The 26,341-nt window shown below is 54.5% G+C and overlaps 1 protein-coding gene across 1 annotated transcript; it reads left to right on the plus strand.

Annotated features, from left to right (window-relative positions):
* Positions 1-3,105: 3,105 nt before the first annotated feature.
* Positions 3,106-25,788, plus strand: LOC122153501 (antigen WC1.1-like). The gene is given in 13 exon segments (XM_042793531.1): positions 3,106-3,205; positions 5,910-6,038; positions 19,779-19,961; positions 19,964-20,092; positions 20,672-20,992; positions 21,078-21,392; positions 21,742-22,056; positions 22,664-22,975; positions 23,672-23,809; positions 24,513-24,608; positions 25,033-25,116; positions 25,325-25,420; positions 25,703-25,788. Coding segments are annotated over 13 exon segments (2,304 nt in total).
* The last annotated feature ends 553 nt before the right edge of the window (positions 25,789-26,341 follow it).

Genomic DNA, 26,341 nt, shown 5'->3' on the forward strand with positions numbered 1-26,341 from the left:
ACAGTTTAATAACAGTAACAGAATAATACACTGATAGCAATATCAGTAGGCAATGTACAATACAGCTGCTCACCCCACCGACCAACACCCACCTGCTCCCAGCCAGCAATCCCAAACACAAAGACACCACTGCAACACTCCCAGAGGTGGCAGCTTCTCCCAGCCCTCTCCTGCCTTTATATGGTGAGCACAATGTCACATGACATGGAATATCAGCCAATCCTGGCCCAGCCCTCCAGCTGTGCTCCCCCCCCCCAGCACACAGGTGAGGGCACTAGGACCTGGGAGCCCCTGGGGTCTCAGTGTGCTGCAGCACTCCTCCAGCTACTAAAACAAACAGGAACTCTATTCCAGCCCGAACCAGGACAGAAAGTCACTGAGACAGCTGATCCATTACACTGAGGGATCAGCAGATCTGCCAGAGACCTCTTAAAGTGCCTTCACCCACTACTCTATATAAACAGTACCAAGATCACCTTTGCCTGAGGGTTAAACTTTTGGCTGAGGTGCTGCTTAAGACATGCAAACACAGAGCTGTCCCTGGGCAGTGTCCTGCTGCCAGGAGGGGTCTGCAGGGCAGAGCTGAGCACACAGCGGGTGGGATGGGGGCTGGCAGCACTGACAGGGAGGTGACATTTGGACAGAGAAATGGCTCCAGGCAGGGAGATCTCCAGGGAGCAGAGACCAGACCACCCCTCTGTATCCCATTCTGTTCAGCTGTACAGGGACAGAGAGAACATTTTGGAGAAATGGAATTTGAAAATGGGCTCTTCCATGCTTACAGAAGTCAAATTTCTTCTTCAAGTATGTTGTTAATTACATCATCCTCCAGTGGAGAGAGCTGTAAGCAGAGGGCACCTGTGTGGTAACCAGCAGGTCACTCAGGGCAGATCAGCTCTTCCGTCTCTGCACTAGGGCACAGGGAGCCCTTTTCTCCCTCAGCTCTCTCCCATGTTCAGGGTGAGAGCCATGTGAAAGATGAGGATTTCTGCCACTTCAGAGAAGGTACCCTCACTCAGCAACAACTCAAATTTGAGATCACTACTAAAAAAGGAATGATGTTATTCTAAAGAAAGAGAAGTAATTCTGAGGGGATTTTCTGTGAAAAAAAAAAAAAAAAAAAAAACAAAAAAAACATAGCTTGGGCTCAAAGAAGTCTGCTCTAACTTGTCAGTATCTGTTGGAGAACGGCTCAGAGACAAGGGTCATGAGCCCACCGAGCAATTGTACGATCAGAGCCTGTTCTAGGGGCTGATGCTGCCTCGCTGATGCTGGGCCTCACTAGGGTTTGCCTGCAGCTGCTCGCAGATGCTGATACATGAAGAATGTCAAGGACACTTCGGCCTTGTGTACCGTGGTGTGTCGAAAACAAGTTAAGAGGAATTAGAAATAGTGGTCTGAGAAACCTAGTGTTATGGTAATGGCTGAGAAACTTTGTGTTATGGTACCGTTGTGTATCGAAAACAAGTCAAGAGGAATTAGGAATAGTGGCATGAGAAACTTAGTGTTATGAGAAGCTTGTGCTGTTAGCTAACTGCAAGTAGGTGGACCGTGCGGATACGACCTTTAGAGCTTAAGCCAATCAGCTAGTGACTAGTAGGCATAATAATTAGCGTTGTCTGTATAAATATATGTACCCTGGTCCAATAAAGATATATGATGCTCTATCACCCACATTGAGTCCGTCTCGGCGTGTCGTTCCTCCGCAGCTCCACAAGATGGCACCTGAACAGGGACCTGCACAGAAGAATAACACGGATGGAGCAGCGGACACGGAGAAGCGCCGGGTACAGCAGCGCCCGGGGACCGAGACTGGACGCGTAGAAGCGCCACATACAGCAGCACCCGGGGAATTGAGAGCGGATGGAGAAGCACCGGCTCCAGCAGCGCCCGGGTGATCGAGAGCGGACGCGGAGAGGTGCCGGCTACAGCAGCACCTGGGGGGGTCGAGACCGGAAGCGGAGAAGCGCCGGCTCCAGCAGCGTCCAGGGGGTCAAGACCGGAAGCGGAGAAGTGCCAGATACAGCAGCACCCGGGGACCAAGACCGGAAGCAGGAAGTGCCGGATACAGCAGCGTCCGGGGGGTCGAGACGGGAAGCGGAGAAGTGCAGGATACAGCAGCGCCCGGGGGATCAGAAACGGACACGGAGAAACACCAGATACAGCAGCGCCCGGGGATCAAGAACGATCGAACATTGGATCTCCGATGTGTCATTCCGAGGACCTGAACCAAGATAGAGGGTCGCTCTCTGCAAGGGCTACTGGCAAGAGCTGCAACTGGTGCCTTAATCACGGAGCATCAGCAACATGTCAAAGTAAGGGAACATTACTGTGCCTTAGACAGGGAGCACAGGGCCGACGGTGCCTTAATCAGGGGTGGGTCGGCGGTAACGTACTGTGCCTTAGTCAAGGAGCACAGGACCGGAGGTGCCTTAATCAGGGAGCACCGGGCCGGCGGGAGCGTTACTGTGCCTTAGCCAGGGAGCACAGGGCCGACAGTGCCTTCATCAGGGGTGGGTCGGCGGTAACGGTACTGTGCCTTAGCCAGGCAGTGCAGGACCGGAGGTGCCTTAATCAGGGAGCACCAGTTCGACGATATGGAACAGGAGGTAGCCTGGATTTATTACAGTGCTTTTTAGAAAAACGGGGAGTAGATTGTGTAAAATCACTTGCGGGATTAGTAGCGTTATGACAGGTCAAAGGATGTTTTCAAAATCCTAATTCTCTTTTTGATGTCGAGGATTGGAGACGATTAGGTGATGTTTTATGGGATATGGTAATTGACAAGGATAAAGCTGCAAGGAAAATGATGAAACCGTGGAGGAAGGTGGTGAATAATATTAAGCGATATCAGCTTGAAAAGAACCTTGCAGCTGTGGCAACTACAAAGTTGGGGGGGGAAAGTTCCACTGTTACCCCAGAAAGTGATGCATCCGGTCTATGCTTTTTGACAGTGATCATATTCCTGTACCATCAACAGGAGTGCCAGTTTCAGTTAACATAAATAGGGGAAGTCTGGAGGCCAGCCCCACCCCAGTGCCCTTACAGTCATGCTCCCCCACCCCCCCCAACCTCGGAGGCGGGGGGGAGAGGGATGGCCTCCCAATGCGGTCAGATACAACGAAAGCACAGGGGTGGGTACGTCATGTTGACTGGCGGGAGATCATGCGCCAGGCGGCAGAGGATAAGCAATATGACATTGTTGGTACCCTCTCTGAGAATCTGGCATTTCCAGTTTGATTCAAATGGGCTGAAGATGGAGCCGTTTATGGCAGCCATAGTCCATTGAATTGGAAAATGCTCTCGCAGTTGCGTAGTACTGTTAATGAGTCTGGGTTACATGGTGAACCCACGAAGCAGTTATTAAATTACATATGGGGGGAACCTTTTGTGTCAGGAAGATATTAAGGTTGTTATGAAAATGATTATGACCCAATCTCAGTTATTGATATGTCAGGCCCACTGGCAACGACTCTGTGAAATAGCAGCTCAACAGCCCAGACAGCAGCATGACCCACTGTTTGGGGTAACTGTGGAACAGCTTATAGGAGTGGGGCGATATATTACCATAGACGCTCAAATGCAGCAAGGTCCAGATGTCTGCCTGGAGGCCATGCGGACAGCAAGGCTAGCCATAGCCGCAGTTAAAACAGCCCCCCCTTCTCCATCTTATATGGCAATAAAACAGGGACGGGCAAACCTTTGCACAGTTCATTGATCGGGTAACCGCAGCTATAGAACAGGCAGAGGTTCAAGACTGGATGAAACCTGTGCTCCTCAGGCAATGTGTTTTAGAAAATACTAACCCAGCAACAAAGTCTATTATACTAACATTTCCTGATGTTACATAGAGCAGATGTTGGAATGTATGAGCAGGGTGCCTGTAGGCCCCCAGGCTATGTTGGTAGAAGCAGTTCGGGAGTTAGGGAGGGACCTGATTCAGGCCCAGCACCAAGCCTTTGCAGCCCTAGCCCCATTACGTCCATCTGAGAAGCAACAGCGACCACCGACGTGGCGCCGTCCCAAGTGTTTTCGATGTGGGAAAGAAGGACACATTCGACAAGAATGCCCTGTTCGACGAGTCTGGTGCGGGAAGTGCAACATGAATAGCCATAACACCAGTGCATGTGGGCGATCGGAAACACCCAAATGAGTGCGATGGGCTGCCGCGCAACGACAACAGTGGCAGCCCCTGCACAGCTAGACAACAGCCTGATACTGCCTCAGCAACAAGTTCCAGCATCTGCCAACAAGAATCCGTTCCTGCGAGTGCCCTCCAGCCAGCCACAAGAGGGAGCCTCGGCTTGGACCTGGCGACAGCAATAGATGTTACACTGATCGATCAACAACCGCAAAGGATTGCAACTAAGGTTAAGGGCCCAGTAGTAATTAATGGACAGCCACAAGGTGCTTTACTAATTGGGCGATCATCAAGCAGCATTAAAGGACTGTTTATTCTGCCAGGAATTATTGATGCTGACTTTACTGGGACTATATGCATAATGGTACAGACTTTATTTCCCCCAATTCATTTTCCAGCAAACAGCAAAATTGCTCAATTAGTGCCTCTGCCCCAACTGACCAAAGAGATGGAGGCCTCCCCCACGGTTACCAGGGGAACCGCTGGCTTTGGATCAACAGGAGATTTGGCTCTGCTAACTATGGCAATGAATAGCTGTCCGTGACCGACGTTACCTTCTGCTCGAATGGGACACAGATTTGCCTTACTGTATTATTGGATACTGGAGCCGACCTCACCATTGTGGACAATAACCATTGGCCACCCAACTGGCCTTTGGTACCTATGGCTCGTGGGGTTGAAGGAGTTGGGGGACACTCATCAGTGATGTGCAGCAGAGAGCATATTCGAGTGATCATAGATGGGAGAGTCGCGAATACGTATGTAACAGTTATGCCTCTGCCTCAAGGAGTTTATGGCCTAATTGGCCGTGATGTGCTGGACCAGATTGGTGTCATCCTGACTACCAGCGATCCTTTTCAGCTACGGTCACTGCTTCTAAAGCTTTCCTGATCCCGTTGAAGTGGTTATCAGACACCCCGTTTGGATCAAGCAGTGGCCGTTGAAAAAGGAAAGCCTTGCAGCAGCGCATCAACTAATTGAGGAACAGCTGTCTCAGGGACATTTACGATTGTCCACTAGCCCGTGGAATACACCCATATTCGTTGTCCGGAAAAAGTCAGGGAAATTTCGCCTCCTCCATGATCTGCGTGCGTAAATGCGCAGATGCAGCCCATGGGAGCCCTCCAGCCCGGGCTGCCCAATCCATCTATGCTGCCTGAACACTGGCATCTACTCATTGTTGATCTGAAAGACTGCTTCTTTACCATCCAACTGCATCCAGAGGATACACAGCACTTTGCCTTCACCCTCCCATCGATTAATCGTGAAGCACCGGCTCAGCGATTTGAGTGGACAGTATTGCCACAAGGAATGAAGAACAGTCCAACACTCTGTCAACTGTTTGTAAGCAATGCCTTACTACCTGTCATAATTGCCTGGCCTACTGCAATTATATATCATTATATGGATGACATTCTGATTGCTCAAGAATGCCCTTTCTCTGACCAGCAACGTTCCTTTTTGACTCACGCTCTTCAAAAGGAAGGCCTTGTTATGCTCCTGAAAAGGTTAAATCTTCGGCACTGTGGAAATACCTTGGGTGGCTGATAAGAGACTCACAAATACACCACAGAAATTACAGATACAGCTTGATGTCCGTACCTTACATGACACACAGAAGTTGCTTGGAGACCTACAATGGCTTCGCCCTGTGGTAGGAATTGCCAATGATGAATTGGATGTCCTCTGACCCTTACTCCAGGGGGTTGATCCCGCTCGCCCGTGCACTTATCAGAGGAACAACGATCAACCCTGTCCCGAATTGCAGACTACGTTACCCAGCGATGGGTTGACCGCCGAGATCCCCGGCTACCGGTAGACCTCACCATCTTAAATGGCCCATCCCAGCTCATCGGCGCATTAACTCAACACCAAAAGAAAAAGGGGGAAGGTCAAGGTACTGGAATGGGTATACACAAGGCTACAGCCTCAAAATCCATTCAACAAAAACTGGAGAACCTAGCAGAATTAATTAGAAAGGGCCGAACTCGCATCCTACAGATTACGGGATCTGAACCGGGCAGCATACATCTCCCATCAAGAGGGAGTTGCTTGAATGGTGCATCAGACAATCGGACGAATTGCAAGCCAGCCTGCTAACTGCAGCTCAGGATATAGCAGTGACTCCAATCAAATCGCCAGTACTGCAATGGGTGAGCCAACACGACTGGATCATGCCTTCCAAACGCAGTGAGACGCCTCTATCAAACACCATTACTGCTTTCACTGATGCTGGAAAGAAATCTAAGCGTGCCGCCGTCACCTGGTTGGAGGATAAATTATGGCACCACCATGTTTTGTCAGCTATTCCAGGGGACTCATTGCAAACGCTTGAACTGTCAGCAGTGGTTTGGGTCATCCTTTGATGGCATGATCAACGTCTCAATGTAGTAACTGATTCCTTATATGTTGCAGGAGTCCTACACTGTATAGAAGATGCACGACTCAGGGACTCAAAAAATCCCAGATTAAATGAACTATTTTGCCGACTTCAATCTGCTTTGCAACAGCGCCAGAATCTGTATGCAGTCATTCATATAAGAAGTCATATGTGGTCCCAAGGACTAGGGGAAGGGAATCAAAGAGCAGACCGACTCGTCACCCTAACAGTGCCACTCAGCACTTTGTCAAGGCCCACGAGGCTCATGCTACTTTCCATCAGAATGCAAAAGGCCTGAAAAAACAGTTTAATATAACCACTGAAGAAGCAAAGGGATTGTAAGAGCCTGCCCAGAGTGCAGCCATCATGGTCCTGGCCTGGGAGTCGGGTTAACCCCCGAGGGTTGGGCCCCTGTGACCTCTGGCAGATGGATGTGCATGTCCCAGAGTTTGGTCGGTTAAGATATCTGCACGTCACAATTGACACATACAGCCCATTTGTATGGGCCACGCCCCAGACAGGCGAAAAGGTATTGCACGTAGTACGCCATTTGACGAGCTGCTTCGCTGTCATGGGGGTTCCACAGAAGATAAAAACGGACAATGGTCGGGCTTATATTACTGAAAAAATGAGAAAGTTCTGTCAGAGCTGGGGGGTTGTACACATGACAGGTTGTCGTGGTTTAGGCCTGATTGTCAGCCAACCACAATGCAGCAGATATCTCTCCCTTCCCCTCCGGCAATGAGAAGGGACAGAGAGCCAGGCTTGGGGTTCAAGATAGGACTGGGATGGGGAAAAAATCCCCTTTTATGATCACGAGCAAAAGGCAGACTCGTTAGGGGAAGAAAAAAAACATACATTTATTACAGACACTAACAACACATAACAGAGTAGGACAGTGAGAAGCATTGCCACATCTTGAGAACACCTTCCCCCCACCCCTCCCTTCTTCCCGGGCTCAGCTCTGCTCCCGATATCTCTACCTCCTCCCCCAGTGGTGCAGGGGCAGGGAATGGGGGGTGCAGTCAGCGCTGCCACTTCCTTCATTTCGGTGAGGGGAGTGTCTGAAACTTGTTCCCCTGCTCCATCGTGGTCCCCCTCTCACAGGAGACAGTCCTCCACAAACTTTCTCCGACTTGAATTCCTCCCATGGGCTGCAGCGTTCCCCACACTGCTCCGTCATGGGTCACTAACTTCCTCTGACTGGATTCTCTCCCACGGCTGCAGCCCTTCCCGAGCTGCTCTGGCGTGGGACTCCCCCGCATGCACAATCCTCCCAGCACTGAATTACAGCAGCGGGCTACCTTTTCCCATGAGACCCCGGCCTTCTTCGGGCACAGAACCTTGATTATTCCGAGCAGGAGCAACAGGCCATAAATCAATGTCTGCTCCACTGTAGATCTTCATGGGTGGCAGGGGGGGCCGCCCTGCCGTCTCACCACAGGATACAGGGGGGTCTCTGCTCCGGCACACCTCCCCCCTCCTTTCTTCCTCCGTTCCTCCACTGACCTTGGTGTTTGCAGCTGCAGCAACTCCTCCTCACAAGTCCGAATGCCATCACCACGTCCCTTCTTAAATACGTTATCGCAGAGGCGCAGCCGATTGGCTCAATTTCCCAAACAGAAGTGGAGCTGACGTGGAGCTGGGGGAGCTTCGAGAAGCTTCTCACAGGGGGCCGCCCCGATAGCCCCCTCCCCTGCCACCAAAAACTCCACCACTCACTCAGGACACAGTTATTCCCCATTCTCCAACTGGGCAGGCTATAACTGAAAATCACATCAGACAATTAAAATATATTTACAAAAATTCCACGACGTCAAATATCCAAGAGAGAGTAGCTAAGGCACTGTTTGTGATGAATTACCTTTGCATTTTTGGAGATTCAGATGTAGCGCCGGTTAAGAAACATTCTGACACCTCCGGGAACAACAAACCACAGGGCATGAAAGTCTATTATAGAGACCTATCCACAGGGAAGTGGGAGGGGCCTGCTGAGGTCCAGTTCCTTGGTAAGGGCTATATGTGTGTTCTTACTCCCTCAGGCTCCCAGTGGATTCCTGCCAGGTGGACTAAGGCCGCTTTGGACGTTGGACACTCTGAAGTTCCAGACTGTTAAATTTCCTTGGGATAACTGAAGCAATGTGGTGGTTTCTGTTACTGGTTTTGGGGGGCGCGAATTCGATTGGGGTTGGGATAAGGAGAACCGTGTTCGATCCAAGAGAAAATGTATGGGTAACATTAGGCTGAGCCGCAAACACTACCACCTTTTGCACTAGTCTCGCCACCCAAGTGCGCCCTTTCTAACATGCTTGGTAGGCGTCCCCCTGAACTGGGGGTTCTCTAAACCAAACACTTGCGGAATATGCCCAACGCTGGAACCAATCCAGGAACTGGTATAGGGCTTTTGCATCAAACATGAGTAGCTGGTTTGACAAATATGATTCTTGGGCTAACCGCCTGCCCATTGGCCCACGCCCCCAGGAACTTGAACTAGTAGACTCACTGAATGCCTCTTACTGTGTTTTCCTAGATGCGTCTAAATACCCCTGCAGTGAAGGGAACCGGTACCCTTGCAAGGTCACAGTAGGAACTGAGGTATCCTCACAAGGCAGTAGCGCCTGTTGGGGAAATTGGTGTAAGCAATGAGCCGAAACAGGCTGCATCCAGCCCCTGGTACTACCACGCCCAGGAGGTTACCTCCTGGCCTATTTCTCATTTGTGGTGATCGGGCATGGCAGGGGATCCCCTTCCGACCCACTGGAGGGCCCTGCACCATTGGGCGTCTCAGTTTGGCCTTACCCCATCATCACCCTAATAAAACCCATCCAGTCCGGATATAGATGCGCACTAAAGACCCTCACTAATGCCTGTGATGACAATGTCAGCTTATGGAACAAATGGGAAGCAATATTCTCTTCTTTCTTTGTCCCAGGTGCTTCTGCTGCCCAAGCGCACCGACAGTTAGAGAAATTATCTTGCTGGGTGGTAAAACAGGCAAATCTTACCAGCACTGTACTTTCAGGCCTAGCCGAGGGTATGAACGAAGTCCAGCATGCCATATTACAAATCGAATGGCCATTGATTTCCTACTCTTGGCGCATGGTCATGGCTGTGAGGATTTTGAGGGTATGTGTTGTATGGATTTGGAAGACAAATCGAGGTCAATTCATACGGAACTTAAACAGCTTGTAGAACATACCCGAAAGATAAAACAAGATGTGGGGTTCTTTGGACTAGACGGACTCACTAACTGGATGGGATTAGGTGGGTGGTTAAAAAGCCTTTTCCAAAGTTTGCTTCTTATTCTGATCTTTGTCATTATTGGGCTTGCATGTTTAAGTTGTGCTTTATCATGTATTAAGAAAATCTTTGAACAAACGTTGGGGCAGGCTCTGCTCGTACAAAAAGAAAAAGGGGGAACTATTGGAGAATGGCACAGAGACAAGGGTCATGAGCCCACCGAGCAGTTGTACGATCAGAGCCTGTTCTAGGGCTGATGCTGCCTCGCTGATGCTGGGCCTCACTAGGGTTTGCCTGCAGCTGCTCGCAGCTGCTGATACATGAGGAATGTCAAGGACACTTCGGCCTTGTGTACCGTGGTGTGTCAAAAACAAGTTAAGAGGAATTAGAAATAGTGGCCTCAGAAACTTCTGTTATGGTAACGTGGCTGAGAAACTTCATCTTATGGTACCGTTGTGTATTGAAAACAAGTTAAGAGGAATTAGAAATAGTGGCATGAGAAACTTAGTGTTATGAGAAGCTTGTGCTGTTAGCTAAGTAGGTGGATCGTGTGAATATGACCTTTAGAGCTTAAGCAATCAGCTAGTGACTAGTAGGCATAATAATTATCATGTCTGTATAAATATATGTACCCTGGTCCAATAAAGATATATGATGCTCTATCACCCACATTGAATCCGTCTCGGTGTGTCATTCTTCCGTCGCTCCACACATGCATGTGACAATAAACCAGCCACAAACTGGAACCAAAAAGTGGACGAATAGACAAAAATGAGGAAAATAGACATGAAAAATTCTTTAGACCCACATGGTATCTATTGGGAGAATGGTTACATCAAAAAAGAAAAGAGCTCTGGCCTACTGCTTTTGCCTGTATATATCTGGGATTTTCACAGGTCTACTTTTCCATTGTGCTTTGATCTTTCCCACAGCAGGGCAGGAAGCTCAAGGATGTTCAATAAGGTGCCTCTGTTTCTCACAGGCCTCTGTTATCTAAGCACAGACATTCTACCTGTCAAGCACACAGAGGTAAACCACAATTAGTGTGATATATGTGTTTTTTGGCACCCCAGCTGCAAGTCACTTGAGCATATTTACAATCCTCCTCGGCAATTTTCCATTCTATTCCCACAACAGGGCAACCTAATAAAAGCCAACAGCTACCTGCAGAGATGGTGGAGCCAAGCTCTCTCTGCAGTGGCCAATGATATGACAGGGGCACCAGTCACAAACTACCTTTGGGGAGCTCTAGGCTGAGCCTCAGGAGAAATAGAATGGACTAGGAGGAGCATTGCTGTGATCTCCACCTTTGGAGTGCTTCGGGTTTCAGCTCTACAAAGTCGCAGCCAGCCTGGAGGCTGGACTAAGAGACCCCTAGAAGTCTATTCCCCACCAATCTTTCCATGAGCCTGTGCCTTGCAACATGCCCTACAAGAAGAGACTAAGATGGAGGTGAGGGCCTCTATGTCATAGGACAATTCAGGGTAAAAGGGAGCTCAGGAAGCCTCGAGTCCAATGCCCAGCTCAAAGCAGGGCCAGCTCTGAGGTCAGACCAGGTAGCTCGGTAAATGTCAACATTCACATAGAGAGTTTACACATGAGCCAGGCATCTAAGCCACCATTACAGAATTGAAGATGAGACATTTGACCATCTCCCTGAACACAGCTATCAGTATGCCAACCCTCCTGAGATTCCTGGGAACATCCACCTTCTTGTGCAGAAGATTCTTCTGTAAGATTCCTGGCACATCTCCAGACCAGGGGGTGCTCTAGGCCGTAAAAAAGAAAGAAAGTCTGACTTGGGTACTATCAACTTAATTGCTAAAAGAGAGGGAGATGGAGGGATCTCAGAGCTTCCATGTTGCTGCTGAAGATTTAAGCCTCTGAAAAAGGAGCTCAGAATGAAAGTTTTGAACTAACATACCTTTTTGATCATTTCACTTGTGAAGGCTCTGCTCCCCACATCCAGTCACTGGTACCCAGATACCTGCCCTGCTTTTCCTTCTTCTCCTCCCCAAACCTGACCAAGTGATGAGAAGAAAGGAAGCAGAAAGGCCCTAGGCCTCTGTGAATCAGTGGGGGTCTGGCACTTGGAGGCCACAGTGTCATTTCATTGTACACCCCGTAAAGAACCAAGCTGGGAAGTGAGACTGAAAGCCCAAATCCACAGGTTCATTGACAGGCAAGGCTGTGTCCGTGGCTGGTCTGGAAACCAGTACACCTCCTGCGTAGATCAAGCTGGTGTTGAAACTCTGGCTTGGGCTTCAATGGTCTCCTGGGCCCAGGGACAGAGGTGTGGGCCCAGACCGAGGTTGGGCTGGCCAGGGCCGATGGAGGCCTATGGATGCTCTCAGTGCCCTGACACTGCGCCCACGGGATCCCCCCTGGCAGTGCCCTCGAGAGGCCAAGTTCTCCTTCCCTGAAGTCCAGGGCCTGTGCTCTGCTCCTCTCCTTCCCCACATCCCTGGGGATCTGGGAGACCAGGATTTCATGGTCATGCCCTGACAATGGTATTCACATCCCTGACCAGTCTTTTGGGAATACCAGGTCCAGGTGAGCAGACTGAAAGGACTATTTGCCATCTGTGCTAAGAATATTTCCACAAACTCCACAAGAAACGTCCTGGGTGGTTTGCATGCTGCTGTCCCACATGAGCAGTGAATACCAAGGAAACTGTGTCCTCCGAAGAGCCAGGTTGTGTGATCCACTGATTTCCTGCGATCATTCAATTAAGACATTGTTGACTCCTCACTCTGGCTGTATGACCTGTAAATGGCTGGGATGGAGTTGATTTTCTTCATAGCAGCCCATAGGGTGATGTGCTTTGGATTTGTTACTAAACCAGCACTGATAACACAACAGTGTTTTGACTGTTGCTGAACAGCCCTTGCAGAGCATGAAGGCTTTCTCTTTTTCCCACTCTGCCCCTGCAGCAAGTAGGCTGGGGGTACACAAGAAGTTGGCAGGGGCACAGCTGGGACAGCTGACCCCAAAGGATCAAAGAGATTTTCCATTCCATATGATGTCAGGCTCAGAAATAATAAAACAAAACAAAACAAACAAAAACATCCCCAACCCCACCCCCCCCAAAAAAAAAAAACAAAACAAAAAAAAAAAAAAAAAAAAAAAAGGAAAAGAAAACAGAACTCAATGGAAGTAGAAAAAAGGGGAGATTTTCATAGTCGTGGCATTTGTCTTCTGAAGCCCTGCTTTCCTAGGAATGACTAAACATCTGCTGTGATGGGACATAGTGCATGAATTCCCCATTTTGCTTTGCTTGCACACACAGATTTTGCTTCACCTATTAAATAGTCTTTGTCCTGACCCATGAATTTTCCTGCTTTTGCACTTCCAATTCCCTCCCATGCCCTGCTGGGGTGGTGGGAGGCAAGGGGGAGTGAGCAAATGACTCTGTGGGTGCTTAGCTGCTGCCTGGGGCAAACCAAACTGAACACCTACCACAGTGTCATCGTTTCTGGTTTCTCCTTTGACCCACACACATCTCGATCTATGAGCTTTCCCTCTTGTCCTGTTGAGTGGGCTGAGTGAGTGAGCAGCTGGGTGGCTGTCTGCTGCTGGCCAAAGTTAACACACCACAGGACCACATCAGGACTGCTGTGCCCAGTAGGGGTTCCCCAGCACAAGATCCTGACAGACTGGAGCGAGTCCTGCGGAGGCCAGAAGGATGGTTGGGGCCTGAGCACATTATGGACAAGGAGTGGCTGAGAGAGCTGGGGTTCTGAGAAATCCCTCAGAGCCAAACTCTGCAGCAAGGACCCAGGCCAGTTGGTGGGATCTCACTCAATGGATATTTTCAGTATTTGTCAAGACAAGCCCATGAGCACCTGATCTAGCTGGAGCTGTCTGAGACGGGGCTTGGCTGAGAGACCGGCTGTGGCAAGAGCTATGGGACTTGGTGCATCCTGAGTGTCAGTAGGAAACTGGTTTCCTTTTTATTAGTAATGGTGGTAGAGTTGGGTATCACTGGTGTTTCCTCTTCCAGGACTTTTCCAGCCCAGCCCAGCCCCAGCCCAGCTCTCCCCACCTGCCCTGGCCCCAGGGCAGAGCCCACCACAGGGTGCTGCAGCACTCTGGGCACTCAACCACAGCTCCAGCTCCTCGGAAGGGCACAGCAGCTCCTGGAGGTCAGACAGGGGGGTCAGCCTTCCCACAAGCACCAGGGCTGATGCTGGCCAAAGGGCAGGAGGAAACAGAGGCCAGTCAGTCTCTAGCTCTGCTGCATTCATCTGGTAGGTTGTCCCTAACCTCGACTGCATTTACACCCTTCCCTTCCCCCACCAGCCCTGCTCCCCAGCACAGCACAAGAGTCCTGGCCCTGGGCCTCCTCAGGCAGCTCCTGCACCTCTCCAGTCTCCCTTTCCCATGCCCACTGGGTTCACACTGACCCCCAGGGCACTGTGGAGTCCTTGCTTGCATATACCTTGATTTAGTGCTTTGCTTTTGGGGGACGTCAACTTCGAGGCTGTTTCACTTTGTGTGTCCATTCATTCCCACCCCAGGGCATGTGGTGACCCCTACTCCTCTCCTGACCAAATTATTTTCCATAAAGACAGCTATATGCCATGAGTCCTGGCATATATGAAGCAGCCTGAGGAGGTAGTGGGGAGCTCATGCACCATCTTGCACCAAGAAGAGAGCCTTTAAAAGCAGAACTTTTTGTCCAGTGGAACCCAATGGTACTGTGAGCTTAACTCCAAATACAGGGAGAACGTAAGGAGAAAAGAATTTTAAAAGACCAATTCCTTAGACATTTTATTGGCAGCCACTTTGGAGGAAGAACCCAGCCTTCAGGCACTGCACCCAGGAGATCCCATTTTATTCAAGAGCTGCTATTGGACACGTCACATCTGACACAGTGTAAGTAAGAGTCAGACACAACAGGAAAAATCCTCAAGAGAGGTAGTATAAGTCCAGAAAATTATCTATATGTAGGATTATTACAGGGAAAATAGCAGACTCCTGGCCTAAGATAAACTCTGGGAAATGTGAAGTGACTTGAGACAGGTTGTTGTCAGTGAAACTACATCCCTTGGGTCAGTTTCCATAGGGCATCCTGAGCTGCTGGTTCCTCATGCTGTAGGTGAGGGGGTTCACTGCAGGAGGCACCACCGAGTACAGAACGGACAGCACCAGGACCAGGGTGGGGAGGAGATGGAGGGGGGCTTGAGGAGGCAAACATGGCAGTGCTGAGAACCAGGGAGATTATGGCCAGGTGAGGGAGGGATGTGGAGAAGGCTTTGTGCCGTCCCTGCTCAGAGGGGATCCTCAGCACGGCCCTCAAGCTTTGTGCCTAGCACAGTGCAATGAAAACAAGGCAGCCAAATGCAACAAAGACACTAACCACGATAAGCTGAACTTCCCTGAGGTAGGAGTCTGAGCAGGCAAGCTTGAGGATTTGGGGATTTCCCAGAAGAACTGGTCAACAGCATTGCCTTGTGGAGCGTATTGACAATGTATTGGCTGTGTACAGCACAGCATAGAGAAACCCACCGCCCCAGGCAGCTGCTGCCATGTGGACACAAGCTCTGCTGCCCAGGAGGGTCCCGTAGTGCAGGTTGGCAGATGGCAACGTAGCGGTCGTAGGCCATGATGGTGAGAAGAATACTCAGCTGACATAAAAAAAGAAAAAGAGCTGAGCCACACACCCTTGGCAGGAGATGGCCCTGGTGTCCTGCAGGGAATTGACCACGGATTGGGAACAGTGGTGGAGATGGAGCCCAGATCAAGGACTGAAAAGTTGAGGAGGAAGTGAGAGAAGGCCAAAACTATTTCTCCTCTTCAGAGCGAAGAAGTTGTTTATGGTAGAATCCTAGTTGGTCAGCATGTTCTACTCATTTTCTTCCTTTCATTCACATAGTTCAGTCAACTGCTAGGCAGAATTAATATCAAGATGTTTTGAAATATGCAACTTCTCCCTCAGAAAATTTAAGTAGACCTTGAGATGGTTCGTTAAGTTTCCTGAGTACCCCTGATAACAAGGGCCTAAGACACCAGTGTCAAGATAATCACCAGGGAATAGTTTAAACTGACCTTCTTGGAGCATCCCAGGGCCAAAGAATGGATGAGCTAACTGCATGACCATATGTGGGCAAAGGAATCCCAAAGTTCAATCACCGGACACTGTGAGGAAGACTATGAGACCACCAGAGGGGAAAAGACCCTAACCCTAATTTTATCACACATGCTCGGACTATGTAGATAAATTCTAGGAAATCTTATGTATATGTAGATTAGTTCTCAGAAATCCACAGAATATGTACAAGCTCACAGCACATATTCTCTGTGATTGTACCTGTCTGTGGGAGCACTCGTGGTGGAGCGATCCCCAGTGCTGCCCAGCGCTGCTAATAAAGAATACCTGCTCAGCAGTTCTACTGGATTCTAAGTGTTGAGTGAATTTCTGTGTCAGAAGGAGCAGCCCCTGCGGCCCTGGCTGGAGCAGTCGGGGTGGGGGTGGCTCGGGGGCACCGCGGGGATGTGCCTGGGCTCGGCTCCAGGAGGAAACCACAGACTTCCTGCCCGGGCGCTGTGGGGAGCACGAGGAGCTCTGTGAGGCCACGTGGGCTGTGGTTTGTGCACCTGCAGGCTGCAGCTCCCGAGCCCCCGCGGGAATAACGGCCCCTCGGTGACATGCTGAGTCAGGGATCCGTCTGAGCTGCTTGTCTGCTGCCAGGACAGGGACATGGCCCAGCCCCAGCTCGTTTGAAGGGACCTTCCATGGGGCTCTCCAGGGAGGGACGGGTGAGCCAGCGCTCCTGGGATGGGGCTCTGGCCTGGGCTGAGGCCCTTTCCCAGCTGCTGCTCCCAGCACAGAGGGGTCTGAAGCAGGGGCAGGGGCTCTTTCCTTCCCCCCGACACTACCCCCGGTGCCGTCCCAGCCCCGTGGTTCCCGTGGCATGGGGATGGCTGGGCACTCGCACCTTGGGCTCTTGGATGTGCCGGTATAGGAGATGCTCAGTGCTCCCGGCCACACAGCAGGGTTCAAGGCATGAAAAACCCATTTCCCCCACTACAGCCAGCCCTGTCCTGTGACGCCGCACCACACAGTGATGTGACACCTGCAGCAGAGCCATCCCTCATATATGGTCATGCATGGCACTGGAGACGTTCATTGGAGGGCTGGGCTGTGTCGGAGGGGAGATAACTCCCGATAATGTCTAAAAAGGTGCTGCTGCTTTGATTGGCTCCTCCCGTAGCTGGCCTGGCATCCGCAGAGCTATATTGCCCTCCCACATCTTTGTCCCCGTGAGTCCCCAGGAGCTGTGACAGGAGTGTGGCGCGGCAGGGATGTGCTGGCAGGGCAGGAGGCTCCGGATGGGCACAGAGGGACTGCTGTCCCCTCAGGTGCTGGGGCTGCTCCTCTGGGTACAGCTGTGCAGGGTAAGTGCCGGCTCCCTTGTCCCACAGCCCAGGAATAGCGGGTACCAGCGTGGTCATCGGGATCTGTCTGGGAATGGGGATTCTTTGCAGGTGCTACAGAGATGATGGACACAACGTGCTCAAGTCCGTGGACCCTGTGCCCTTCCCTGGGCCCATCTGGGTGGGAGACAGTATCTCCTTTTGCAGGGTTTCAGTGTCTAGGGCAGCCTGTGCCTGGCTGGATTCATAGACACCCTGTCCTGGGGTACCTTTTGGGACCCCCTGTCCCCTCGCACTGTGCCTCTGGAGTCGGTGGTGGCCTTGCTGGTGATGGCAGCACCCAGAGATCCCCCCGGGACACTGCTAATGTCTCGGTGTCCCGAAGGGATTTTGTGCTGTTCACTGCCCCCTTGTTCCAGGGGAGCCCTGACCCCATGAAGACAGTTTGTACCCCAAGAGATGGGGACCAGGGCATCTACAGTAGAGAGACACCCTTCCTGGGGGACCCGGCCAGTGCAGGGACTGGGCTGACACCAGGGATGAGAAGGGATGTGGGTGGGGGGATCCTCTGGATCGTCTCAGTGGGAACACGGAAAGCCCTGGGAATGGGGTGGTTTGGCTGGCGCTGGGGCAGGCAGTTGTATGGGAAGCTGCAGGCCTGGGTACACGGGCTGTTCAGGGGGTGCTGGGGAGGAGCAGGTGCCCAGTGCAGGGCTGGGCAGTGTGCGGGTGGGCATGGGCAGGAGGCAGGTGGCCATTGGGGTGGGAAAAGGTGCCTTGTGTGGTGGGATGGTGAATGACCCAGCAGGGCTGGAGCTGGGCACCCCGCCTTGCACAGCCCATGCGGAGAGAAGGGACCCCTGAACTGCCCTGGGGACAGCCTGGATGGGAGTGGGCTCCCACCCTGGTGCCTCTGACTCTACCTGGCAGGGGCTCCCCCAGACCCACGTCTGGGGCTCAGTGCTCCCCTGACCCATCCCATCTTGGTGTTTGAAGGTGCTGTGGAGGTGAGGCTGGCGACGGCGGCAGGCGCTGTGCTGGGAGAGTGGAGGTGAAACAACAGGGCAGTGGGGACCGTGTGTGGTGACTACTGGAGCATGAAGAATGCAGCAGTGGTTTGTAAACAGCTGGGCTGTGGGTCTGCTGTTGGAGCTCCTCGTACAGACACTTTGGGCCAGGATCTGGCCCATTTGGATGGATGATGTTGGCTGTAATGGCACCGAATCTGCCCTGTCTGACTGCACACACAGAGGATGGGGTGAAATTACTGTAGTCATCTCGGATGCTGGAGTGATGTGTTCAGGTAAGGGACAACCTATTCCACCTCTGGGGCTGGGATTATAAAGGATCTGCTGTGCCCTCAGGGAGCAACGAGCGGACACTGGAGCACTGCTCACTGTGGCCAGCCACACTGCTGAGCTGGGACTGTCATTACTGGTGACCCCAGTGCCTGGGGAAAGCCCCGAGTGAGCCTACCCCAGGGTGAAATAACCCTGCCACAGTGTCTCAGCCCCTGTTCAGCCAGTGCCTTAGGCTGCAAATGAACACTCTGTCCCTTCCCCAGTGTGTCCACTGGTATCCACTGGTCTCCACCCAGTCTGCCCATTCCCAGCCAACAGTGCTGAGGGCCCTGTGCTGGAGAAAGCAGGGCGGGACTTTCTCAGAACATCACAGCTTGGAGGAATGGCATGAGGTGGCTGGTCCTCATGCGTCATTCCCCCCCACAGGCATGAGTACCTCATCTGAATTAGACTGGCTTTTCAGGGAGCATGAGTGCTGTCCCTGGGCAGAGGAACAGCCTTGGACCCAAACTGCACACACCACTGCAGTGCTGGGGGGACCGTGCCAGTCGGCACAGGGCAACTTGTGCAGCAGCAGTTTGTCTGAGCAGTGCTGGGTGCTTTGACAGTCACATACCTTTGGAACTTCTGATGGTGTAGAGAAGGGTGCAGGGGGGCCTGGATGTGTTTGCGACACCAACACTTCCCCAAGAGCTTCTTCATGTTCCATAGGTGATCCTGGTCACAGCTTGCTTGGAGGTGGTGTGGGATGTGGGCATGGGAATGCCACCAAGATCAGGGAACTCCCAGTTGTTTTATTTCCAGATTTTTCCGTCTGGTGGAAGGGAAGAACCGCTGCTCAGGACGTGTGGAGATCCGTGACGGGGACCTGTGGAAAAGTGTCTGTGATTCCCACTTTGGTCCCAAGGCTGCTGACGTGCTCTGCAGGGAGTTGCAGTGTGGCGCAGCCCTGCCTGTCACTGGAGGAAGTCACGTTGGAGAAGGGGTGGGTCCCATGTGGGATGGAGAGCTGCGGTGTGTGGGGAATGAATCCCTCCTCGCCTCCTGTCCCCGGGTCCCCCGGGACCAGCCCTGCACCCACGCAAACAGCGCTGCTGTGAACTGCACAGGTAAGGACTCAGGGTGGGCTGTTGAACACCGGGGCTGTGGTAGGGGTTGGGGAACAGAGCAGGGACCGTGCTGGGCCGGGTGTGAGGACAGGAGGGTTGATGGGTTTGTTTGCAGCATGACAATACTGCAGAAGGAAAACAAAGTCATGTTGTCCCTCTGGCCTCTCCACCAGCTACTGAGGGTACAGGAGCACAATCCACTCTCTTTTCTCTGCCTCTGTCCCCAGAGTACACAGGGATCAGACTGGTGAATGGCAGCACAGTGTGTGCGGGGAGGGTGGAGGTCCAGGTGCTGGGGACCTGGGGGACCCTCTGTGCCTCCCGCTGGGATCTCTCGGATGCCCACGTTCTCTGTCAGCAACTCAACTGCGGGTTTGCTGAATCCATTCCTGGAGGAGAACATTTTGGGAGGAGACTGGCCCTGTCTGGAGAGACTCATTTCACTGTGACGGGACTGAAGCCCTCCTGCAACAGTGCCCAGTGACCACCCTGGGGGCCTCGCCGTGCTCCCAAGGGAACGCTGCTGCTGTCATTTGCTCAGGTGAGTGCTGGAAAAATGCTGCTTGAACTCCATTTGTCACTTGTGTGCAACATAGCCACTAAAAGTAGGGGTTCCATGGCCGTATCAGGCTGAATTTCTCCTTGGGGAAACCCTGGCTTCCCCAGGAGCCATCTGGAGGGCTTTCCCTGCTCAGACTGACCGCTCGACTTTGGAAGAGCTGAGGACTGAACGGAGGCAGGCATCTGCCCCCAGGGCAGTGGCTTAGGCCCCAGCACCACCGCCAGGCCCAGGCTCCTCTGTCCTCGTACTGTGCAGCGAGCCCAGGACAGGGCTGCAGGGCTCTGCTCCATCCCTCTGGCTGCAGCCAACCGCATCCCGTCCCCACAGAGAGCCCTGCAGAGCCTCATCCCCCCACCCAGGCAGGAGCTGGTGCCCCCAGCAGCAGCTGACCTGGCTGTGAGCTGCAGGGAGGGCCCAGGCTTTACCCTTGTTTCTCGTCAGCACGAGGCTCCACCTTGTCCCGTTTGGTTGAAAATCCCCCCTTGCCCTGCTCCCTGCAGGGTGCCATGCTCCCGGTGCCACCGATGGCCGTGGCATCTCTGCTCTCCCCAGGCCCAGCCGGCTTTGGATCCCTGCGGCTGGTGGGTGGAGGGAGCCGGTGCGACGGACGAGTGGAGATCTTCCAGGATGGGGTGTGGGGCAGAGTCCTGGATGAGCAGTGGGACGTGCAGGAGGCCAGCGTGGTGTGCCGGCAGCTGCGGTGCGGAGAGGCAGGGACAGCCTACAACCCCCCAAAGCCTGAACGAGGGACAGGCCCCGTGGGGCTGCGAGGGGTCCAGTGTGCAGGGCACGAGGCCAAGCTGACCCTCTGCAACACCTCCCTGCCCGACAGTGCGGTGGCGGCAGGGCTTGCGGAGGACGTGGGAGTCATTTGCTGGGGTGAGTGGCACTGCCCAGGCGCCCAGGTGACGGTCTGTGCAGGTGGGCAGGCCCTGACAGCGTCTGGGGTTTCCACCCGCTGCAGGGAGCCGGCGGGTCCGGCTGGTGAACAGGGCCGGGCGCTGCGCGGGGAGAGTGGAGATCTACTCCCAGGGCATCTGGGGGACTGTCTGCGACGACGGCTGGGACCTGTCTGATGCCGCCGTCGTTTGCCACCAGCTGGGCTGCGGAGAGGCAGTGGAGGCAGCCGGCTCCGCTCATTTCGGGGAAGGCTCCGGGCAGATCTGGCTGGATGGTGTGAACTGCTCCGGGGCCGAAGCTGCTCTCTGGGACTGCCCGGCTGGGCCCTGGGGGCAGCACGACTGCGGGCACAAAGAGGATGCGGGAGTCGTCTGCTCAGGTCTGTGCCACCTCAGGAGCTGTGGTGGGAGCCTGGTCCCGGGGGGGCAGGATGCGGGGAGAGCCGGCCATGGCCAAGGCTGCCCCTGGCTGCCTCTGAGCTCCTGCCCGAGGCCCACCCATGCACGGACACCCTCAGTCCCACGGGTCCCTGGGGAGCTCAGCCGTCCCTGAGGGTTAGCGGGAAGGGCAGGAATGGCTGTAAATCCAGGACTTCTCTCTGCCCCTGGGTGCAAGGGGGATGTGGTGGCCTTGCCCCTGCTTGGCTGAGGTTCTGGGCGGGTACAGAGGTGTCCTGGCTCCGACAGCCCCACACCACCTGTTCCCGCTTTGGGGCCTTTTCTTCCCAGAGTTCGTGGCCCTGAGGCTGGAGAACAGCGACGGCTGCTCCGGGCGCCTGCAGGTTTTCTACAATGGGACATGGGGGAGCATTTGCTCTAACTCCATCACTGACAACACGGTGACACTGGCGTGCAAGGAGCTGGGCTGTGGGGACGGAGGATCCCTGGAAATACGCCTGTCCTCTGGCAGGGTGTCTGGCCCTGCCTGGCTGGATCGCGTGCAGTGTGGGGAGACAAACAGCTCTTTCTGGCAGTGTCCCTCCACACCCTGGAACCCACAATCATGTGAATACCTGGAAGAGGAGATCAACATCACCTGCAATGGTAACTCTGAGGCACCCAGGCACCAGTGTCACCCCAGCTCCTGCTCCCCACGGGCATGGCCAAACACAGAGAAAGAGCTTGGAGGGCTTTTACTTTCCATGCCAGACCCTTGTGCTGCCAGTGGCACAAACGTGACCGCGGCCACACACATCCAGCAGCAGTTGCCACCCAGGTTGCCAGCAGTGCCTGGGGAAGCAGAGGCATCTCCAGGTGAGGTCTCAGAAGAGACCAGATGGTTTTCAGAAGAGCCTCCCCTCCACAGACAAGCTACTGCTGCTCTGTGAGCCAGGGACCTTCTGGGGCTGAGCAATCAGGGTCCCCCCACAGTCCTGCATGTGTCCCATGGATGACTGGGGTTCAGTTGCTGCTGTGCCCCAGATGGTGCAGGGAGGACCGAGCAGAGCGCAGCCCCGCTCTCTTCTGCATGATCCCCCAAACCAGCCCCTTCACCACAGTGTTTCCTTCTTCAGGGGACAGCCAGAAATGCATCCGACTCCGCTGGTGCCGTGCCCCAACTCCACGAGCTGCACAGGTAGGGAGCTCCCCTCTGTGTCTGGCAGGGCTCTGCTGCTCTCCCGGTGCCATGGGAGGTCTTTCCCTTCTCCAGCCAGGGAGAAGATTCGTGCCGTGGGAGGCAAGGACGGTGCTCGGGCAGAGTGGAGGTCTGGCACCGTGGCTCCTGGGGCGGTGTGCGACGACTCGTGGGACATGCAGGATGCCGAGGTGGCGTGCAGGCAGCTGGGCTGTGGCCCTGTGGTGTCTGCCCTGCATGAGGCTGCATTTGGGATGGGGACGGGCCCCATCTGGCTGGAGCAGGTGGAGTGCCGGGGGACGGAGCCGTCCCTGCAGGATTGCTGGGCCCGGACCGGGGACAGCGGGGCTTGCCGGCACAAGGAAGATGCTGCCGTGCACTGCTCAGGTGAGTGGCAGGGCTGGGAGCCCTTGCTCGGGTATTGGCAGGGCTAGGGAAGGCCTTTTGTCCATGCGGTCCTGGCATGGACCCCGACCTCCCGAGAGAAAGAACGTTCCTGCGGAGTGCAGGAGCCCGGTGCCAGGCAGGGAGCAGCCTCGGTGTAACTGGCCGTGCTCTGGCCACTGCCCGTGGGGCCCTGCAGCCCCAGGGCTATCCCCTGGGCTGCCTCTGCCATCCTGCCTGCCTCCCAGAGCAGAGGTGCTGGGCTCTGCCCCGGCCTCCCTTTCTGGCACTACAGGAGGGGCAATTTGGGTGGGATGTGTCAGGGACATCTAGAGACACACACACACACACACACACACACACACACACACACACACGGTGTGTTGGGGAGGAGGTTTCCTGATACCACACACCCAGTGTCTAAGCCCAGCTCTCCTTTTCCTCCTCTGCAGCTACACCCAGGACGACAACACCCCACCCCGAGCAGGTAACTTGTCCTCCCCCAGAGGCTGGGTACCCCCAGGGCCAGGCTGTGACCCACAGCTGGATGGAAGGGGCTCCTAGCTGGGGTGTGAAACTGCCTGGAGGAGATACTGGAGTGGTGGCAGGGGGCTGGGGAGAGCTGTAATTTACGGAGGGTGGAAGCTTCCCTGTCACTCACCCCTGGGTGCTGCCCCTTCGAAGTTGTCTCCCATGCAGATCCCACCCGAGGCCATCAGAGCAGCAGCGGGAGAGTCTCAGTGCCCGTCATCATGTGCATCATCCTGGGGACCCTTGTCTGCCTGCTCCTGGCCCTCCTGGCTGGACAACTGCTGAGCGCCAGGGCTGGACGCAGAGGTGGGTCCTTGCCCAGAGGTGCTGGGGGAGATACCTCCTGGTAGGGCTGTGGGGTGCTGCGGGGGTGTCAGCAAGGGGCACAGGCAGAGCGGGAGGGTGAGACTGTGTGCTGCTACCTGCCTCATGTGCTTCCCCTTGAGTGCCTGGCTGTGGGGCACCAGCAGCAAGGGGTGGAGAGAGCCCTGAGGTGGGGGCAGTTAGCCATGGGGTGAGGAGAGAAATGGCAGAGAGGGGATGGCCAAGGCTGGCAGTGCTCTCGGTAGTGCTGGAGGGGGCTCTGGGGCAAGAGGTGCTAGGAGGAGTGTGGGGCAGCAGGGTCCATCACCGTGGTGTCAGGCCCCCAGGCTGTCCCCCTGCCCAGCCCTGCCCACCCCCTGGCGGGACAGGGGCAGGTAGGGGCAAGCTCCAGGTGGAGAGGAAATGTGGGAACATATCCGGGGTGAGACAAGGGGGACATTGTGCACAGGCCAGAGGGGCATGAGCGCTGTCTCCAAAGGGATGATGTGAGGGTGATGCTGCCCCAGATAATCTTCACACCAATGCTGCCCTCACTGGGGATGTGGCAGCTGTGCCTGGACAGTGCAGCGGGGCTGTGCTGTTGGACCAGTCCTGAGGTGGCACATGGAACCGTTTTGGGGGAGCACAGTGGGGTCCCTTTGCCCCTCTGCCTGTCCCTGTGCCAGCCCTGTCTCTCTGTCCACAGGCTCCAGAAGAGCCCAGGAGCCCTTCCCCGAGGCTGTGTACGAGGAGATCGGGTACAGCCCAGCGTGGGAGAAACGGGCCAAGTTTGATCGCTCAGGTGGGTGTGGGTCTTCCTGGAGGCACATCTGCAGGACCCTTTCCTCTGGCCCCAACCGAGAGCTGACCTCCTGAAGCCCCCAGCCTGTGGTCCCTGTGGCGCTGGGTCTGTGGGAGCTGTGGGGAGAGCATCCAGGTCCTGATCCAGGAGAGAAGCTTTCTCCTAGTCAGCTTTGACTGTCCCAGCTGGACAGCCCCTCTCTTCCTGCCCCTGCACCCCATGAGACACCCGAGGAGCGAGGGAAGGGGCTGTCCTGGGCCAGCTCTGGAAGCTCCTTTGAGACAGGGTTTGTCCCGGGGGAGCAGGGTGAATTCCCAGACCTCCCCACACAGCCCCAGCTCTGTGGGTCCCCCTTCCCCAGCAGCGCTGACCGTGAACACGTCAGTGGGGCTTGCTCCATAACACCCGCTGTGCATCTCTCCAGGCTCCTATTCAGAGGAGTCCCTGACCCAGCTGCAGCCCCACCCTGGGGTCAGTGAGGAGGAGAAAGGTCTGGGATCAGCACCAGGTAACGGAGGCAGGAAGGGGTTGATCTCCCTGCAGACATGGGGTGGACAGAGGTGTCCCTGAGTGTCACCATCGGAGAAGGGGAGACATGGGCATCTCTTGTGGTTCTGCCAAGCCCAGTGTCTGCGCTCTGTGTCCCTGCACATCCTCCCATCCTCTGCTCTGCAGGACGGATCTTCTCACTGTCACCAACTCCCCTCTCCTTTCAGACGTCCTTGTCCTGCCCGGAGGTGACCCAGCAGATGGCTACGATGATGCCAGGGAGGTTCCTGATGCGGGGAGGATGCTGTGCCTGGGCAGGGAGAGTGGGAAATGCCCAGGATGCCAGAGGAGGGAGCAGAGCCCAGGGCTGCACCTGGAGGTGAGAGGGAAAGAGAGCGCCGCCTATTCCTAGGGTGCCATCCCTGGTGCCCCTCAAGTCACTACCCTACTGACACCAAACTGCTGGGAAGGGGGAACCTGGCCTGGGAGTTTTCCTTGAAAGGCCTGGAGGTGGGAGAAGGAGCTGAATGTGGTGAGGAGCAGGGAGGGTGGTGGTGTACAGATCCCATGGAGTGAACTGAAACGTCCGACCTTGCTGCTTGCAGGGGCAGCCTGCGCTCCTGGAGAAATGCCGACGTCCCTGGAGCTGAAGGAGACACCTCGTCCCTGTCCCCGGGAGCATGGGCTATGATGATGCTGAAGAGGTGCCTGTGGCACTTCCCTGTGAGGACGCAAAGGCCGTGACACGGGAGCTTGGTGCACAGCAGTCCCTGAGCCCCAGGCCAGGAGAGCCCATCCCTGCTGCACAGCTGGGTGCAGCCGGGAGGGAGGAGAGGTCTGTGCAGCTGGGAGAGCCGTGTGCACCAGGGGACTGTCTCCCTTGAGCCATGGGCAGCAGAAACCGCCTGGGTTTCCTCCGTTTTAATTCCCATTTTTATGCTGTGCATTCTTATATTTGCTTATTAAAAGCCTCTGGGGGCTTTGACCCAGAGCTGATGCTTCCCTACCAGGTGTCAGGGCATCTTCCTGAGGCTGCTCAGGGGGAGCAGAGAACAGAGACACCATGGCAAGGAAGGGACACGTCTCAGGGACAGCAGTCTCAGGGTCAGCCTGTGGGGCTGCGTGAGGCCATGGTCCCTGGGGAATAATCTTGGTGAGAGAGAATCCATCCTGCTGCCCACAGGCAGTTTCTAATCAAAGTGACTCTCTGATAGGTCCCATGATGCACCCCAGTGGGAGCACCC

This window comes from Tyto alba, unplaced genomic scaffold, assembly GCF_018691265.1.
Source record: "Tyto alba isolate M040663 unplaced genomic scaffold, T.alba_DEE_v4.0 Super-Scaffold_20, whole genome shotgun sequence".
Classification (NCBI taxonomy): Eukaryota; Metazoa; Chordata; class Aves; order Strigiformes; family Tytonidae; genus Tyto; species Tyto alba.